General features: G+C 27.7%; 2 protein-coding genes across 5 annotated transcripts; both read right to left on the bottom strand.

Moving 5' to 3' along the window:
• Positions 1-3737: 3737 nt before the first annotated feature.
• Positions 3738-7228, bottom strand: LOC109595655 (uncharacterized). The gene is made up of 5 exons (XM_020011077.2): positions 7034-7228; positions 5552-5712; positions 5381-5493; positions 4774-4887; positions 3738-4694 (listed from the first exon to the last, which is right to left on the bottom strand). Exons 3-5 carry the CDS (start codon positions 5490-5492, stop codon positions 4525-4527), a joined length of 396 nt encoding a protein of 131 aa, XP_019866636.1. The 5' UTR covers position 5493; positions 5552-5712; positions 7034-7228; the 3' UTR covers positions 3738-4524.
• A 658-nt stretch (positions 7229-7886) lies between these two features.
• Positions 7887-19420, bottom strand: LOC109595585 (uncharacterized). Of its 4 annotated transcripts, XM_049961317.1 has the most exons (4): positions 13189-13411; positions 10291-10478; positions 8306-8449; positions 7887-8243 (listed from the first exon to the last, which is right to left on the bottom strand). In XM_049961317.1, exons 1-4 carry the CDS (start codon positions 13203-13205, stop codon positions 8140-8142), a joined length of 453 nt encoding a protein of 150 aa, XP_049817274.1. In that variant the 5' UTR covers positions 13206-13411; the 3' UTR covers positions 7887-8139. The 4 variants fall into 4 exon arrangements, with proteins under 4 accessions (XP_049817274.1, XP_019866542.1, XP_049817275.1 ...); XM_020010983.2 differs by lacking the exons at positions 10291-10478; positions 13189-13411 and adding an exon at positions 19214-19420; XM_049961318.1 differs by lacking the exons at positions 10291-10478; positions 13189-13411 and adding an exon at positions 18296-18453.
• Between the last annotated feature and the right edge of the window lie 261 nt (positions 19421-19681).

The following is a 19681-nucleotide window of genomic DNA, read 5'->3' as shown; positions in this document are numbered from 1 at the left end:
CATCCCTGTAGGATGTTTAATAAAAGCAGAACCATCATTCTTTTATAAATTAAATTCAGACTTGTTACTAAATACTGCTCGTCTCAAATGTTCTATGGTCCAATGAATGTGATGCTAAGGAAATCATTTTTTTAGTAGAAACAAGAGTTTTTATTGTAAGTATGGGTACAAATTTTTTCGTCGATACTATTTGGCCAATTTCTCTAAATTTTTTAATAATAGGGGAAATGATTGACTTATTTAACCATCAACTCTTAACAACCTCTTCTTGTTTCTCTCGGTCCTGGTAACGCAGATTATAATTTTTATTACAGTTTCATTTCGACAAATGTATGTATAAATAATTCTAATAAACAAGAATAGTTAGTAATAATATATTATATTTAAATTCACAGAAAACAATGGAAGACAATAAAATAAAAAGTTGCTATAATTTTGTGCATTGAAAAATGAAAAACTACGCAGTTTGATTGATCGTTACATAGTAAGTAAAATAAACATTATTTGTACTCGCATCCAATTCAAGATAGTAGAGCTCATATTTTTAATAAGTTGCTCTAATTATGGCCACCACTATAAGTATTCAATGGATATATGATAAATTAAGTAAATTTAAGTAACTTAATTAATAACTCCATTTAATTGATAAAAAATGATTTTCAAATGAAATTTTTGAAAAGTGGACAACAGTATTTTTATCATTTATCTCGTTTTATTTCATTGTAATAAGTAAACAAAAATATTATTTAATTTTTATATATCATTTTCGAGTAATTACGCCTAGTTAATTAATAATGAATAAATCAGTTCTTTCATTTAATTGAATAAAAATACGATTTTCAAATGAAATTTTGTTGGCAGGTCAAGAATATTTTTATCACTTATCTCACTGAACTTTACCAGTTCTGGTCTTGTAGGTTTGAGCTCTAACGAACCCCCTACACTATCTTCTCACAATCTTTGAACTAATTTCAAGTCCCATTTTATTTAGGTTGGCTTTAATTTCTCTTAACGATTGATTGGATTGTTTTTTGACATTAGCATTATTCAGTTATCGATTTTATTTTAAATATTTCGAAGTCAGACAATTTTTTTTAGCTTGGTTGATTTTCCTAGATTTTTTAATAATACAGGAAACGATTTAATGGTAAGTTCTTAGCCACCTCTTCTTGTTTCTCTCGATTTAAATTCATAGAAAGCAATGAAAGACCATAAAATTAAAAGTTGATATAATTTTGTCCATTGGAAGATTAAAAAATACGCATTTTTAATTTAATCATCAATTATCATTCATTAATCATTCCCCTTATTTATTACATTTTTTTACATAAGAAAGCATCAGATTTTTTTATTCTGCGAAAAATTTATTGTAAATTATAAGTTTATCTCAACGTGATGCGTTTCTTTTTGTGTAAACTACTGTTATCAAGGATTCAATATCGTCGTCGACCACGTCAAGATGATAGGGACGTGCTTTTCTTTTTAAATTATACGTTGTGTTTTAATGAAAAACATTTTCCTTTTTTATTTTTGCACTTATCCACTCGTAGAACAATTACTATATCCTCGATTACATATTTATAAATTGACATCACGAATTATTTATTTATATATAATTCTATAAATAGGAAACAGTATTTTAAGCGTAACCAGATAAGAAAACATTTTATAATACATTATTACCACTTCCGTGGTGTCAAGCCTTTGTTTATTTTTAGTATGCATTATCGTAATTCAATTTTCAATGGAAATCGTATACTTTTTAATGGATTATTCCTATAATTAGAAATGTGGGATGACCTGCATTATGAACGAATACTTGACAAGACTCCATACATATTGTTTCAAAATTTAAACATGGAATTGTGTTTGATTACTTAAAATGAATCTACTGTTATTACTGTACAGCATTGTTTCTACGAATCACGATTTGTCATTTCACACATGCACGCATAACTTTACATAATCAGTTAAAACGGTGATTTATTAAGAATGAATCAAATGAACGAACGTAAGAATTTCAGTTGAGTTTTAAAAAATCTAAAATTTGTATCAGATATCAATCTGGATTTTTCAGTTTAACATTATTAAAAAAAAATATATTGCTCTTAAGAACAATACAATTACATTGTGGCCCATATGTAAAAAATTCCAATATTCTCGATAAGTGAGATAATTTGTGCTATTTTGACAGCTTATTCCGTAGACAACTTGATTAAAAAAATAAATTCTTAAAAAGAATATGATTTTTAATATTTCTACAGAAACATGAATTTGCATATTGCATAATTTTTTTATTAACTTTGGTATATACCTATTTCAGAGAGTGCTTAATTCTGAGGGATAGTTAGATTTTCTATAAAAAATTTACTAGTATGATTTCTTCAATTTTCATGCCTAAATAATTACCCTATAGGTTTTATTTTTGAGCTAAAAAATGTGACATTTTGTCATAAGTACTTATATATGTACATATACTAAATGACAAAGAAATTGCAACACCACGAAGGCGATGTTCAAATGTAATATTGTTGTGGTAAAACATGGATGTTATAGCAAATTATTGAAATTGGAAACAAAATATCAAAGTAAAAAATATATGTTTATCTCTCGATGTTGCCTAAACACTCCCCTACAGCTCTTGACATTGATTCAATAAGGTGGTCTATTTTATTTTGAGGTATAGTATCCCAAGCTACCCTTCATGTCTTAGAATCTCCAAAATCTGTAGGGGCTCTGGTAAATTTCATCGCTTTCTATTCAACGTATCCCAAACAACATGTTGGGGTGAAAGATCGAGGAATCTGGCTATCCATGGCATCAGATTCACATGGGTTTCTTCAAAAAAGTTTAAACTAACCCTGGGCTAGGGCAACCCGGCTTAGAGCACTACATTGTTGAAATATTGGATCCCTGGGCCGGTTAAAGTAAGGAAGAACATTCGGCTCCACTACTTCTTGTTGCGTTGCGCTGTCCCATACCATAAAGCCCATTGTTCGGTGTACATGTCGTTCAACGTCAAACTGAGCTTGCCGTGTTTCTCCCCGACGTTGTCTTACTCTTTTTCGTTGTTGTCGTTCTCTACGTCACTGTAGTTGTTGTCTTCGATGTTCAGCAATCAGAAGTAGCAAAGGATGAGACCGATAATTCTGCAGTCCAAATGACCTTATACGGCGGTAAACCGCTTTTCATGCTTTACAATAATAAAAATTGAACAAATAATACAAATTTTATGGAGGTGTCCTCCTCTCACACTGTATATATAGATTGATGAGGGTCTTCAAATATGTTCTTACTATACCGGGTGTCAACGAATCCATTAGACAAGGCATAGCTTCTAGGACACGCGATGTATCAAAATTAGATCTGGTATAGGTAAAGAGTATGAAGAATTTTCGAATATTTTTCACTTTTCGGTCACTTCCGGTTACATCGGAAATGGTTCTGTTTTCAAATTTTTAAATGGAATACTCTATATTTTTACACTTTTGGATTATTGAGACAATTTTCGATCAAACTGTGACATTAAAAAAAAAAATTGTCTATTTTTTTAATTATGCTTTGTCTAATGGATTCGTTGACAGCCGGTAGATATTTTGATAAATGCTTTGTTTGTATTTGAATTTGTTTATTTATATTGTTTTACCCTTGTTGAACTATTTTAGTATTGTTATAAACACTCGTACATTAAATATTAATCATATATTCCTATTTAAAATTTAAATAAATACCATGCATACTTTTAATATTTATTTATTTATTGCCTTATTACTATATTTACATATTATAAAACAGATAAAATATTGTCCTACAATTAATTATATTAATTAACCTTATAATATCTTTTTAGAAGTAATTATAGCCCTAGAGTTGTGACTAGTTTCAGTAACAAAAAGATCCATATTAGTACGTAAGATTCTCAAAGATTTGTTTGTACAGTGTATTAAAAAGATTAAAAACAAGAAGTTAAACAGATAATTTATTAATCCAAACTTACGATGTAATAAAAATATATCTTGACGTATTTACAGTAGAAATTTTATAAATTCAAACGATCATTACTGTAGTATTTACAGTATAAATTTTATAAATTCAAACGAACGAGTTTTTCAGTTACTAGTTTATAAGACATTCATCTCCAATGTCTTAGAAGATCTGAAAAATGTGTGTGATGGTAACCTAACAACGGATAATGTTAATTAATATCTTTAACAAGTAAACTAAGTAACATACGTGACTAGTTTTAATAACAAAAAGATCTATATTAATACAATGTAAATAATTTACGTAAGTTCAAACCACCGGCGAATTAATAGAGGCAAAACCTGATCTCATAAATTACGGGCATTTTTAATAAAGTGCCGGATAACTAGTTTACAGTTACAAAAGTGAAAATTTACACAATTTAATTTTAGAATGTATCAATCTATTTTGGTTCGGATCACTCAAGATTAAATATAAACTTTGATTAATTAGCTGTAAAGCGGCGTCGTTGTAATTGATTAAATTCTGCGGAAATGCGTGCTAATTTGAAATTGTGGATACTCGAATTTGTGGAACGTTTGTGCCGTTTTGTGCGCAATTCAATTCGGTGTTCGTTTGGTTATTGGCATTGTTCCGGTTGGAATTGATGTTTGCCGGTGTCAGTACCACATCTTTCATTATGTCCTCGTAGTTTGGTGGCAGGTCGAGTTCTGCAACACAGATAAAAAGAAATGTGTATTACGAATGTCGGTGAGTAATTTTTTGGAAATGCCACGCCAAATTACTTACGTGAATACGGCGGTGGGGCATTGGGAAAAATGCCCTCGTTATCGCAATCGAAGGACGGATTGTAGAGCTCGACGATCGACGTGGCAGCATTTTGATTGTTAATTTGGGCGCGTTCTGAAATAAATTTGTTTTTTAATTGGGATTTTACGGAGGAATTGTTTAAAATTCCAAAATTACTTCAGACACGAAAAATAACCTCAGGGTCCAGCATGATTTATCTGTCTAACGGGGCAAAAAATGATGAAAATAAGTTAATAAATAATTGTTATTGTATGGGCAGATATGTAACGTTCCATATTTACGACTAATTCCAATTTTAGTAGTTGATAAATACGATTACACTTACTATCAGTACATTATTAGCTATTATCGGACCTTACTATCTTGACTAAATTAATAGGACTGTAATAAATTTATTTGAATTAGGAATAAAAAGTTTTGTTTACAATGTTTGTTTCACTTTAGATTTGGCAAACACTAACATGTAAATGTTTAAGTATATATATATGGTATGTGTTCCAAATGAAATTGTCCAGTCACATCATGAATTGAACCCTTACTCATACATACAGAAAAAGTTGCTAAATTACATATGTGTTAAACTCACCGATAATTCTTCGTTCAGTTTCATACGTTTGTCGAACTTTCTGGAGCAATCCACAAAAAGAAATGAGAAATATAACGATCAATGTACCGAGCAAGAAAAACTCGAACGACATTCTAAAAATAACACGTTTCCGTAAATTTTTACATGCTACATCCAGTGCAAACTACATACTCATAAGTCTCCTAGATAAAGCATTGATTTTTGTTTTAATCAGTTATAACTGATTAGATAAACCAATACCAAGTGCTGCTTGATGCATCGATCTTTACAGCAGGCAGAAGTTTTTAACTGGGTGTTTCGAATTGATGCATTCACACTAATGTGAATCATACCTGAAAATTTAATTAAGTTTTGATTAAAAATTCAGAAAATTTTGTGTTGTCGTTCATTAAATCACACATTAACACACAGTATTGTGGTATATCAATATGTAAAAAGTGTTTTTGATCAACATCTGTACACACTACGTATAAAAAATATTAATTAGTGAATAACTTTTCGAGAATTTTTTTTAATTATTTACTATTTAATTATCGAAATATTTCCATATTTTAAAAGCAGCAGCCGAATTTCAAATTTTTACTGAATATTATCTTTAGTGGTATCTATTTTGATGTCGAAAAAAATTGATCAGATATTCTCGCCTGTTTTGAAAATTTAGTTAATTTCTAATTCGGTTTCATTTTGCGTAAATAACATAATATGGCTACACATAAATAAAAAAGTAACAAAAATTTGAAAAGATATAAGATAAAATTATAAATTTGGCTTCCCAGAATATCAAGTGAATTATTATTAGATTTAACCCATCATAATTATTTGAATAAATCATTTACTTGTTTTTCCTATTCTAAATTTAAAAGAACGAAAATAAAATTAAAACTGACTTAAATGTTCGTCTTTTTATCCTTTCGTGTTAATTTAATATAACTAAAGTGTTCACAAATGATCTTTAAAGTAATCTTATTATTATTAACTAGATAATTAATTAACGACTACATTTAATAATATATTCAAATAGGTGACATAGTTATTGACCATGTTACTCCGTGGATGACATTTAAACAAATAATGTTAATCGTGTTTTGGTTGATGTAACTTCGAAGTTAACTCGACTTAACTTAATAAACAATTAACACACAAATAAATCATAAAACTCATGGAAATTACAATTATCTTTTTGTTGCCAAACATTTATTAATTTTTATTAAATATAAACAACTATATATGGTATTGGAAAACGTTATTTTTCTAATTTTTTCTTCTTTCCAAAGTCATAAACACTTTGTTACGTGTAGCTCAAATTTTTTCAAAATAAATTTATAACAATTTTATATTACTTTTTATATTTTATTGTTGAGTAGCCACAGTAAAAACATTGATTTAATTCATTGTATAATGTAATAATTTTTAAAAACCTATTATATTTAACGTTAACTTACGTTACATCTTCATTACGTTAACGAATTAACGATTAACGAAGCTAGCTTATTCGTTAACGAATTAACTGTTAACAAAATAACTTCTCCGTTAACTGTATATAATACCTACATTTTTAACATTGTAACTCGTAACACATCTACATAGGTACTTACTTAAAATGTATCTTATCGTATACATAGTAAAATATTGTAAAAAAATGTTTATACTCACCAATATTATTTACATTTTAATAAATCACTTTTTACACTTGCTGGACTGGTGTTCCCTTAACCCATACTTCTAATCAAATGGTTATATTTGTTTGATGAACACAACTCAGAACACATTTACTTATTTAAACATTTTATTTGATTAATGATATACTTTTACACCTTCTATGTGTGAACGAGATCTAAATCAAATAGTTACGAGCTCCGAACAATGAAGATATAATACTTGTTTATCCATATCATAAAAAATTATATGCAACGTCAACTATTGTTTTTAGCTACCTTTATGAAGTTATTAATGTCATAAAACAATGTGTAATAATATAATTATTTTATATAAAAATAACTTTATTAAACAACGAATTCACAGATCTTATGCGATTATCCCCGTTTAATGCCTCAAGTACAGGACCACAATATCCATACAACATTTTTAATATGAAATATAATACGAAGTAATTTCAAGATTTTAATTACTAGACCATTTAGATTTTTAATTAATTTATTGAAGCGTGATGAAACAAGTTTAACTTTAGATACTGTTTAATCAAATAGTTAAATTAAAAGCACCAATTTACGTTCATAAGGTATACAACCAAGTTCACTTACAGAACTAAATATATTTTTAAAATGATACTGTAAATTCTTTTTTAATTTTACATATTAAAAGAACGATTAATAAAACGATTAGACCGTTGTCTTCTTATCTATTTCAGACGTTTTAATTTAATACGTATTATTTTTATTTTATCTTACAGGTCTCATTAATAAATTATCTTTGTCAGATAACAATTTTCTTAATTACTGGACTTGTTTTTGTTATATCTGAGGGCTTAAGAGTAATAAATCAACTGTTAAAAATTACATATCATTTATTTATAGTAAATTACTTTTAAGTTTTGTTGTTTTTTTTTTCTGCATTAGATTCTTTTATTCTACATTATACAATAACGCTTAACTATATACACTATCGTCGAAAAAATATTTATTTGGCTTAATAATTTAATTAAAATATTTAAAACTAAGACACGAGTTAATATACAGCTCGAAACTTATACTAGATTATCACATTTAAGTACTGAGTGAAGGCACATGGTTGGATTTGTTTCAGTTCATTGCAACTGTGTGGCTTGGGGGTTGCTGCACTTGTATCCTGGTCTGTCGAAGATCAGGTACGGGTAGGCATATTGCTTCTTCATACGAAGGAGGCTCTGTAACGATCAAAATTATATTTATAACGCTGCACGGTTAAGTAGCTAACGCAAAATTTTACCGTCATTTGTGGGTGGTTTATTAAATTGATTACTAGCTGTAATATGTCCTATGGATACAAATGCATCACTGCTCAACGTTTGAGTGGGGTTTTGTCCTTGTACTCTACCGCTAATGCTGAATACTTCATTTTGCTGTCGTTGTGCTGAAAAAAAGGAAATAATTAGATTCAATATTAATTTCCCTCCGCAATTAATTGTTATCTCAGATATTGATATAACACTAGTAATGGTTAATATGATATTTTATGAATTTGTTGTATTTCCAGATAATTATAGTCCATTTTGAAGAAAATATTTGATAAATAATACTTTATATTAGGTAGTTTTATTAAATTCCAAACTGATAGTCACATAAACTGATTTAACTACAGTTGTATATGATAACAGACATTTTTTTTTAATTTTCAATGAAAAATGCAGACCCATTAAGCACCTTTCATTACATATATCTGAACTGTTCTAAACCATATTTTTTTATAAACATACTTAATCGTCTATTATAAATAAACAAATTAAGTTTTATGTAACTTTGAAGATCTTATTGTTGAGTAACCGCAGATGTGATTCACACCATAATACACTGATTGTTTAACACCTATTTACATTCAAGTTTAACGTAAGTCTCATCTTCATTGTGTTAACAGATTAACGAATTAACTATTATTAATACAAAAGTTATATTTATGAGTTTATTATATTTACACTTAACTATTTTATTAAATCTGAATAAACTACATATATGTATATAATATTTTATATTACACACTTTTATAATATTGTTAAAATAACTAAGTTTCAATCTGAAAAGAATATCACGGATGATAAACACAACTTTGCTAAATTTAGATTTAATATTTGTCAATAATTAGAATAATTAACGGTTACATGATAAATTGTGACTTATAATTTAACATAAACTACGATATAATAAATTTAAACACACAAACTTGGTTTTTCTACGATTACAAGGTCAAAATATAAAAAAATAGATTTATCAGTTTTGGAAAAACCATTTTTACACTGAAATTTATAATTTATAAAATCACCCAGGAAAAAATTAGAAAGTTATGATAGACAATGTGTTCACGATATTTATTTTACATCCTTTATTTGTTTTTATTTTTATTAATAAAAACATTCTATTCATGCAGAAGGACATTACACTATTAAGGTGACCGTTCTGTTCCTTATTAAAACTTGCGTCAACCGTAAATAAAAAAAATTATATTGTGGTTGGTTTAATCACATAATCAAGGTTGATTTTTCGATTAATTCACTTACATACCCACATGATAAACTCAACATCATTGATTTGAATGTGTTCGTTGACATGAATGAAAGACCAGCTGAAGAATTGTTATGGAAAACGATACTGTAATGAAGTAATCCATTGTCAAACCTCGTATTAACCTTCAATGACATATTTATCTCAGGACAAAATTTCAAACAAACAACTTAATATAATTTACGGTCCACAGGTAAATTTACAAATTATATTCGTTTCGACATTTATTGTTGTTCTAAAGTTTCCTTTGAAATTTTTACGGCATGTTCCAACTGTAAAACAACTTTATGTTACGTTAAACAAATATAAAGTCTCACGTACTATTACTACTACTACATAACAATAAAAATATCTTACATGTAGGTGTACAGTTTAAGTACCAATTTGTTTCAGATAAATAAATAAATAAATACTTGTGTGTAATGTGTGTACAGTGTAAACAAATGATAACTGAACGTGAACGAGTTCTATCTTGAAATTACACAACAACTGGAAAATGGATCGTCCCTACACAAAATCTATTTTGATACCATAAAATCGGGCTCGATTAATTATTAAGGCGTACATGTGAAAATAAATTTTTGAAATAAATCACGACGTTCCCGAACCACGGTCGCCGTCGTTCGCTGCCAAAATATTTACAAAGCGAAAACAAGATAAATAAAACCGGCGGCACCGTGACATTTTCATGCAACTTACATATCCACAGAAGAAAATCGGCATTGCACGCGGGAACGGTGTGGTACCTGTAGAACGACGAGTTCTCCTTGCCCTTAATTTTGCATTGGATGTATGTGTACAGGATGAAAACGCAACCGAGCATCACCAGAAACACTATCACTGGCATGGAACCATCCATAATATCGCCGAACCAGTCTTGAAATGTGCTGTTACAGGTACATTATATTTATCGGTGGCAGTCTTGTTTTGAATATTAGTGCTGTTTACATTTTAGATAAAATAAAACGGAATGGGAATTATGTTAATTTATTCGTGTCAGTGAGACAGTGCGGTACAATTAAAACTTGAATAATAATAATAAATAAATAAAAAAACTTTGCGCACTCGACCGTCCGCCGTTTGGTTCGGCTGTCATTGAGCGGACCGGTAGTAGTGATACGTGATAATCAATTCCACACCGCAGTATGACTGCAAATTTACAAATTTATTATTGCTGCAAACTGCTAATGTGGTAGACGGTTTTTTTATGGAACTTTTCGCTGCCGTCGTTGGTACATTAAAACCAGTTTAACGAATCAATTAAGAAAACACACTATTAATCCGTGGAGTAAAAGATTTTTTTAAAGAAAATATTGTGATATTCAAAAATTCAATTCAATTCATTCATTTTTCATAATTTATTATTTTCATAATCACAGTTTAGTTTAGTAATTTAATATTTTTCAAGGGATTTATTTAAAATGTAACTCAATTTTTTTCCACAAATGTTGGTAGTTGTTGTTAGGTTTTCTAAGTGTTGTTCATAACTTGTCATACTAACGCCATCTGTTTTTTTTTTTCATTTATATGTTTCCTCTACATTGCATACATAGTTTTTGGGGCCCCTAAGCGCCTTCTTGTATATAACTAAAACGAAATAATTAACAGCTGATTTTTAATTTATTTACTTTTTTCTTTTTTATTAATTTAATTTTATTTTTTTTTTATTTAATGATATTTCTTAAATAAAAAACTTTATTTTTTTATGAAATAGATAATGAATTGTCTTAAAATTGTTGACTTAAATGGATAAATTTAAAATATTTATTAAAAAACTATTAAAATCAACACGTTTTGGCATTCAAATGCGAATATCTTCTGAATGATTATTTTATTTATTATTTTTTTATAAAATTTAGAAATAAAAAAGAAATTTTTCTTAAATTCTTCAAGATTTTACCTCTGATATCCTGAAAACGGTAAAAGCTATGAACAAATTGTAAGATACCTTTTTATAGAGCGTTCAATTTCCTACAAGAAATGTAAACACAAATTTTCTGTATGATCAAGTAATACCGAAATATGAATTTTGCCATGTTGGACTGGAAAAATTGGAAAACTGAGATGAGGGAGACTTTCCTATTAAAACGAACAGCAATTTTTAAAGGTGTCTAGGAACCAACTTTTCAAAATTCATAATTCAAAATTCTTTAAAATTTTACCTCTGATATCTTGAAAACGGTAAAAGCTATGAAAAAATTGTAAGATACCTTTTTATAGAGCGTTCAATTTGCTACAAGAAATGTAAACACAAATTTTCTGTATGATCAAGTAATACCGAAATATGAATTTTGCCATGTTGGACTCAAGAAAAATTAGAAAACTGAGAAGAGAAAGACTTTCCTATTAAAACTAATAACAGTTTTTAAAGGTGTCTAGAAATCAATTTTTCAGTGTCGGAAGTGAAAAAAATAATAGCCGATTTTTTTGGCCCACCTTATATATACATTTTGTAATTATATTGTACCGGGTAGCCAAATTGTAAAGTCGACGATTACACAAATAGTCCTTAATAACACTTGGGAAATAGTTGTCTTTCGAATGGCCACTAAGAGATGTAACACTGTTACTTTATCAGATAAATCAATTCTTCCTAATTTAAAAACTATATCGCTTAAAATAAAGTGGTTGTAACACAATGAGAAAGATAAAGGATGATAGCTCCTCTTTGGTACATCGGAAAATGATAAATTTAGTATCAGAAAAAGTTTTCCTTCGCAGCATTTTTTACTATATACAAAAATTGTATGGTTGTTTCTATATTATAATTCGAATTATTATTATTTTTTTTTTTTTTTGAAAATTTCAAATGGAATAACATATGTTCTTTTATATGTAAAATTTGGTGGAAGTTGCATGTTGTTATCTTCTTTATTACCAAAGACAAAAAAAATATAAAAATATATTACAGACACCAATCTATACATGCAACATATGGTATGGCACAACGATATGTAAATTAGCAAAATGACAGCAATTCAGTGGACTAATTGAAAATTCACACATCTATGTTAAAGTTAAATTAATATTACATAATTTTCTAACCAAATTTTTATTTGTAGAATAGAATGAGAACAAATATACAGACATACTATAAAGAACACTTTGTCGGACAACTAAAAATTATTACTCATATTTCTCTGGACATGTAGTTTCGTTTATTCGGTAACGAGTTAATGATAATCATAATAAATTTCTTATACATCTATATTAATTAAAGAATTAAATTGTGAAACGAAGAATTTATAATAAAATAATAAAGTTAACTCATTTTTTAAGGTTTATTGTTTCTAAAATGTACCGATCAGATAGATTTAAACATAATCAGTGTTGAAATATCTGCTCAGTTAATTTAATTAAATTATGGTTACGTTTTCTACACTGAATAGCTGTTAAAGAACAACAAATCGTAGACAGATTATAAAATTCACTTAAAACCCTTTTTTAAACTAAATGTAATCGTTGAGCTTCAATGGAATTATCGAATTTTTTCTTTTTTAATGTTTAACGCGTTACCACTACTTTATTTTAAGAGACAACGTGAAGATTTATATAAAAAATATTCTAAATATTAATTGTATGTGTAATTATAATTACCTTTCTTCTTCTTCCATCTCATATATTTTCTAACACAAAAATAACACACCAGATAGGCAATGCCAGCTGCTAGACCACCAGATAGAGCTATTAAATTTTCCATTTTGCTCTTATTTTAATAACTTCTTCTGCAATATTTGACTCACAATTGTGGCTACTGATTAAAGTAATTTAATAATTTTTATCTGGTCATTTACTTTCTTTTAAAATATACTAGAAAATGACTCACTAAGTTTCAACAAAATGCAGTAACCTTCAGGCATAGCTGATTTTAGTCACAATTAGTTTCTAGAAGCTGTGAGTAATCATCATCAATCAATTTGAACAAACTTGAAAAATATGTTTACACTTGATGTACATAGAATTGAATTCACTTCACAAATGTTGCCTTCCTATTGTTTGACACATCCCATACGTCATTAAAAAATTATGTTTTTGAGGATATAATCTACAGTGTGTTTAATTTATAAATATATAATAAAATTGCTCATCAAACCACATATATATTATGATAGTAACTGTATATAACATCAATAAAAGTAGTTTCGAACAATATTTTGTGTTGTAGTGATTTCTTAATTAAAAATATAAAACAATTTAGATTTTGAGTAAACTATTAAAGATACTGCAATAAAAACTTACATTCAAAAAATTGCGCCCATGCATGATAATTTCTAATAGTTGTTCGTCTACTAATACACAGAAATACACAACCAGCTAGGATAAAACAAACAATAATTGTACCACAACCTATTAAAATATGTAGTTCCATCCCAGAGGACACATTCAAAAACATTAAACACTTTACGAAATACGTCAATGTAGTTCTAATAACTAAATCAATAAGTCAATATTATTTGTTATCGATTTTAATTAAATATCAATAATTATTGATTATTCTTTTCAAAAGTTTTTAATCAATCATTTCTTTAGGATTAAATTGTAATAGATTAATTAATGTGGGTAATTAACAATAGTTACTACGTTGTGAATGTATGGACAACGACTGAAGAACAATATATTCATATATAACCAGGTAATACAAAATAACTAATAACTACAAAGCAACCAACTTAAATGTTATTTTTCATTCATTTTAAATTAGGTTAATCGGTTTCAAGAATATTTATGATTATGTGGATGAAAGAGTAAGCTTGTTTTGTGCTTAACACTACCAATAATGGCGAAATCTCGAATATGTTAAAATAATTGTTAATGGATACTGTATAATAATAGTTACCACAAACATTTTATTATTTTTTTCAGATAAGAAGAACCCATACTTGGAAAATGTGGAGGAGTAAAACGATATTTTTTTTTACACTGAAGCAAATTTGTTTGAATTCTTAGTAACTTGAACTTTTATGTTAAGATTTAATTTAAGTTTTAATACAGCAAGTTACTTATTAATCTTCTGGTATTTTATTCAGACCTACTAGAAATCTAATCTAATCTAGAACTAAGTGAAACAATATATGTTAATTTGATATAATCAATATGTATAAGGAACTTTCACATTTTAATTTTTGGTATATATTAATGTTAATGGTCATAAACTTTTTATTTTTGATAATGTACTTACATAAAGTTTGCAGTCTTAATTGTGCCGAACAGTGATTGTAGTAGGAGAAAATCGGTTCTTGATGTTTCATCCTTTTTTGCAAATATGTGTAGAACAAAAACAGTATGATAAATAACGTCATAAATAATACACCCAACTCTGCCGCGTTTGACATCGCAGTGCTGCGGTCCAAACGTTCACTGAGGCACGTCAAAAATGATTGTTTACTTCATCATACAAAAGTTAACAATCAATGAACGGAGTAGTGATAAGCAACAAGAAAAATATTTGTTTGTAGATGGATAATCCAGTAAAAGTCGGACAATGAACCTAAATTGCCACTAATCGTCTGCAATTCAGTGCAATTACCTTAATAAAGGATACAGTGTGTAGCTGTTATTTCCATCTATTTCTCTAGGAAAGGAAATATACTAAAATTCAAATATATTTATGTTATTATTGGATGGAGTGTTTCGTTTTTTTGTTTGGCAACAAATTTAATTATCAAACTTCAACACTACTACGTATTTCGTACTAAGCAGGTAAAACTAGACGATATTTTTTTTAATTGAATATTTTCTTTAATTTTTCTTTCATTATTTCGTGAGATAATTTAAAAAATTAAAAGCTTTTATCATCATATTAGTTACATATATTTTCAGTCATAGTTGTTTCATTGAGGGTCTATAAAAATAAATATATGCAGTTACAGAATACAGTTGTTAAATTAATTAAAATTTAATGAATTGGTGGATCTATTGCAATGACAAAATGTTGTGGTGAAGATTAACTGATTAGTTCTCTGACGTCTATTTATAGCAAATATTTATTTAGTAATCATCTTATCTTTAGACATCGAGAAATAGAGAATACAGGTATTAACTTCAAATTTAAAAATATAATATTTGAAATAATCTCCCATTTACAAGGGTTAAAATGCATATCTAGATGTTGAATGTAATGTGTGTGTACTTAAATTTTTGGAAAATCCAAATATTATAACATTGTTCTTATGTTTAATTTTAACATTATAAAATATACAATTGTTTCATTATCAAATTAATGCAGATAAATTAGATTAATAACAAGAAAATTTACTTTACGATTAAGGAAATAACAAAGGAAAAATAATAGTAAGTATATAAAATATGCACACATAATTATATGTCGTTAAAAATTCTTTACTAAATCTCATAATAAAAGTACGTAGTTAAAATTGGCTTGATAATACTTCATTAAAAACACCCACACACACATAAACTGGAGGAACGTATTAATATTTCCTAGTTGTAAGCTGTGAGGAAAAATGTACAATTAAATCGAATAAACTTACAAAATTTTCGTTTTTGAATTCTGATGCACAAACACTTTAATAAAAGAGCTAGTAATAAAACTAGTGTGACACACATGTATCCCACAAATTCAATAAACTCTTGATCCGGCATTATATTAAAACTGAATATTGTAACACCGCTAATTGTTGAGCAACTGAATGTTTAAATCACTGTATATAATAAGATAACAAATGATAACGGAACATGTATTTTTATAAGAAACATAGTACATCCGTAATTCTGATTTACCTGCCCAAATAATATTGGTATATACATAGATAAATTACAATTAAAAAATATTTATATAATAAATTTTACTGGGTTTGGTATTAAATGTTACCAGTTAATTTGATTAATTTTAGTTGAATTTGTTTACTGATTTAGATAAATATGTATTCATAATAAAAAACGTAAATACTAATATTGTTTTATCATATTGATTAAGATTTATCGATGACTTTTACAAATCAGAGTAAAACGAACAACAAACAGCATTCTCTCCAGTGTTTTAATCATTCATCAAGTTTTGTAAATTGTTGACATTTATTCTTTTACACTAGTGCAATGGTATTTACCTATTTCAAAGAGGCTGTTCATGAAAAATTTAATTTTTTAACTTTTTATACAAATAAATTTCCAGTAATTTTATGCAATAAGAGGTTAGTTATCAACTTAAAAAATTATACATATAATATTTACCTAGCTGTAATTTTTATAAAGGAGGTAACAACTGCATATACAGCTGATTTTTCGCTAACTTTCCGTTCATATCATAAGAATTCCGCGACCACAAAATGTTTGAGAACCACGACCTAGTGGGAACAGCGAAGACTTTATATACAAAATCTATTTCAATCACAACATTATACAAACAAAATTTATTCATTCTCCAAAACATGATTGAATTTATCACCAGAGCTCAACAAAAACGTATTTGAAAATAAATCAACATTACATTAAACTAGAATTTAAAATATTATTCTGTTTAAAAACATAATTAAACAAAAAGTGCGTTTCATTTTTATCAAATTTCGTATTAAAATGGTTGTAAAAAAGTCAGAAAATTTACTATATATTAAACAAATAAGTTTTAATTTATGGTTCAACTTTTTTGTCACGCACTGGGTTAAATTAAAAAAAATCTACGCATGTGTTTTAATTAATAATTTAACCATTGTTGTGACGTTTTGCAATTATATATTATAAATTTCACAAAACTATTCATAATTTAAACTAAACCAAAATTTGAGATAAAAATACTCACTCAAGTTGTGCAAAATATCATCTTCGACATTCTGGGCGTCATTCCTTAAGCTTCGTAAGAATATTCGAATTAAACTTATTATTAAGGAAATTAGCAAAAGAAGAAAATAAACCAAGCCCATTTCAGCCGCCATTTTATGCTAACATTACACACACATTCACTGGATTACTAACTGAAACTATTTTAGTAAATGTGGCCTCCAAAAAGTTGTAATAAAGTTTATATTAATTCTAACAATTTGATGTTTGTTAAATAAACTATGTATATTTATGTTTACTATTAAAAAATCAAAATAAATCATTTTTATTCTGTATATAATATTTTGTTTATATAGTCATTACCAAATACCAGTGGGTGGCTATACCTTAATCTAAGACTCAATTATAATTGTTTTTAAAAATATATATATAATTACAACTTTTATGCACATGATAGAAAATAAGCAGAAACATTACTCAAGAAAGGAACTTTCATATTTATGAGCATGTCACTGTAAATGCTCCAAATAAGTTTTCTTAGGATTAGATTTCTTCTTTGAAGCTACATCATTGTAATATATATGTTTTGTATATCGCAAAGAACTGTTTAGGGCATTTGCTATCAACACACCGAATTTGATAAAGCTTGATTGAAAGAAATAACTTGCAGTGCCTTAGATCTTCTCACCGTTTACTCATTAAACAAGTCTGATAATGTGCATAAACGATTCTAAAGTTACTCCATAGATTTTTAAGACAACTCAATCTCCACACAGGATTTCCAGACGTGTACATCATGAATGTGGTGGAACTACCATGGATTATTTTTATATTTGGACCATTTATTTACATCACAGATACATTAGGGATAGTAAGGGTGGAAAATATTGCAAACGATTGTTATTAACACACAATAGTTGCATTTTAGTTACTTCTTAAGTTTTTACTAAGAAATACTGAAGGTACTTACAATTACGATTTCTAATTCGGGAAGATACACTTTCATTATTTGTGTCAGTGCTTTTAACACACCATCTTAATAAAAATCCTAAAAAGAACAGTATAATAATCACCACCGCCGACGATATTAGGACATCTTCCATTTTAACTCTAAATTATAACTACAATTGTTTTACGTTAGGGAGAAACATCCATAGATTCTATCGCTGATAAACGCAACATTATCCCGATAAGCGTTGATAAATAGGTATTATGGGATAAATTAATTTTTTTAATATGTTTATTCTTCTGTAATTAAATGGATTATAAAACTTCAACTACCAATTAATATAATATTTATTTAACCTACAGGTTCTTAAATTGTCAATTTGTTTAAAAACCACGTCGAGACAAAAATGAAGGAAAATGCCATTGGATTACATGGGAAATTTGTGCAATCATTTATTACACACATGTTGATATACTTATTTACCCACCTCAATCGGCAATTTTTATCTTAGTATTTACTTTTTTCACAATAATGATCAATATCATTGTGTTTCAAGTAATATTTTAAAAATTCAACCAGACTAAAATGTTTGACATATGTGATTTTAATGATGAAGAACGTCCTTCGATTGAGTCAAATATTTCTGTATAAATCAAACTCTTGCCTTAAAACTATAAAAATTCAAACTGAGAAATTGATTCTTATAAAACATATCTTCCTTGCTTTTTAATATGTCTGTTAATTTCATATACTTAAATTAATTTTTATGATATGAAAAATAATGAAAATGTAAATTGATCTAAATGTCATTTCTTCAAATTTTGTAGAGGGATAAGAAATTTTTAAAAATATTTTTAATATTTGAATTTTATCTCAATGAATCTTTTTAATTAAGTAACATTCTATTTTATAATGATGAATAATGTTTCTTTGTCGTACCTTGCATTTCCTTAAGGAACTTTTCCTTTTCGTATTTGAGGTATTGCCTGATGAGCACCGTTACAAATAAAATAACAGCAATCACTATAGCAAATCCAATGGTGTCTTCCATTTTTCCAAAATTGATGATATTTCAAAATCGAAATTTCAAACTGCGAAACACCGCCTTTAGTAAGGTTCATTTCAGTAACACACCACTACTAACATAATATGAACGCGGCACGTATAAGTAAACTTACGTTGTGTACCTAGTGTTAATTTATATAGATTAGAGGGATCAAACAATGAGATGCGTCTTATGTTAACGACACATTGTCCCATAAGCGTTAATTCTGGCTGGTATTTCATTAATTTTGTACGATTATAGAGATATGATAATGTTAAGACAAATAAAATTGTTATTTTGAGTGTCTAAAAATAACCAGTGTTTGCTGTTTAAATAGCAGCAAATTTCTGTAACATGAAAAA

This window comes from Aethina tumida, chromosome 1, assembly GCF_024364675.1.
Source record: "Aethina tumida isolate Nest 87 chromosome 1, icAetTumi1.1, whole genome shotgun sequence".
Classification (NCBI taxonomy): domain Eukaryota; kingdom Metazoa; phylum Arthropoda; class Insecta; order Coleoptera; family Nitidulidae; genus Aethina; species Aethina tumida.
This window is presented reverse-complemented; position numbering and strand designations above follow the sequence as displayed.

Coding starts and splice junctions, on each gene's coding strand:
- LOC109595655 (XM_020011077.2), bottom strand. CDS start 5,492: ATGTCGTTCGAGTTTTTCTTGCTCGGTACATTGATCGTTATATTTCTC. Junction 4,888..5,380: donor AACTGAACGAAGAATTATCG/GTGAGTTTAACA, acceptor AATTTATTTCAG/AACGCGCCCAAATTAACAAT. Junction 4,695..4,773: donor TGCCCCACCGCCGTATTCAC/GTAAGTAATTTG, acceptor TCTGTGTTGCAG/AACTCGACCTGCCACCAAAC.
- LOC109595585 (XM_049961317.1), bottom strand. Junction 8,450..10,290: donor CGATTTTCTTCTGTGGATAT/GTAAGTTGCATG, acceptor CCTTTTTTTCAG/CACAACGACAGCAAAATGAA. Junction 8,244..8,305: donor TAAACCACCCACAAATGACG/GTAAAATTTTGC, acceptor TGATCGTTACAG/AGCCTCCTTCGTATGAAGAA.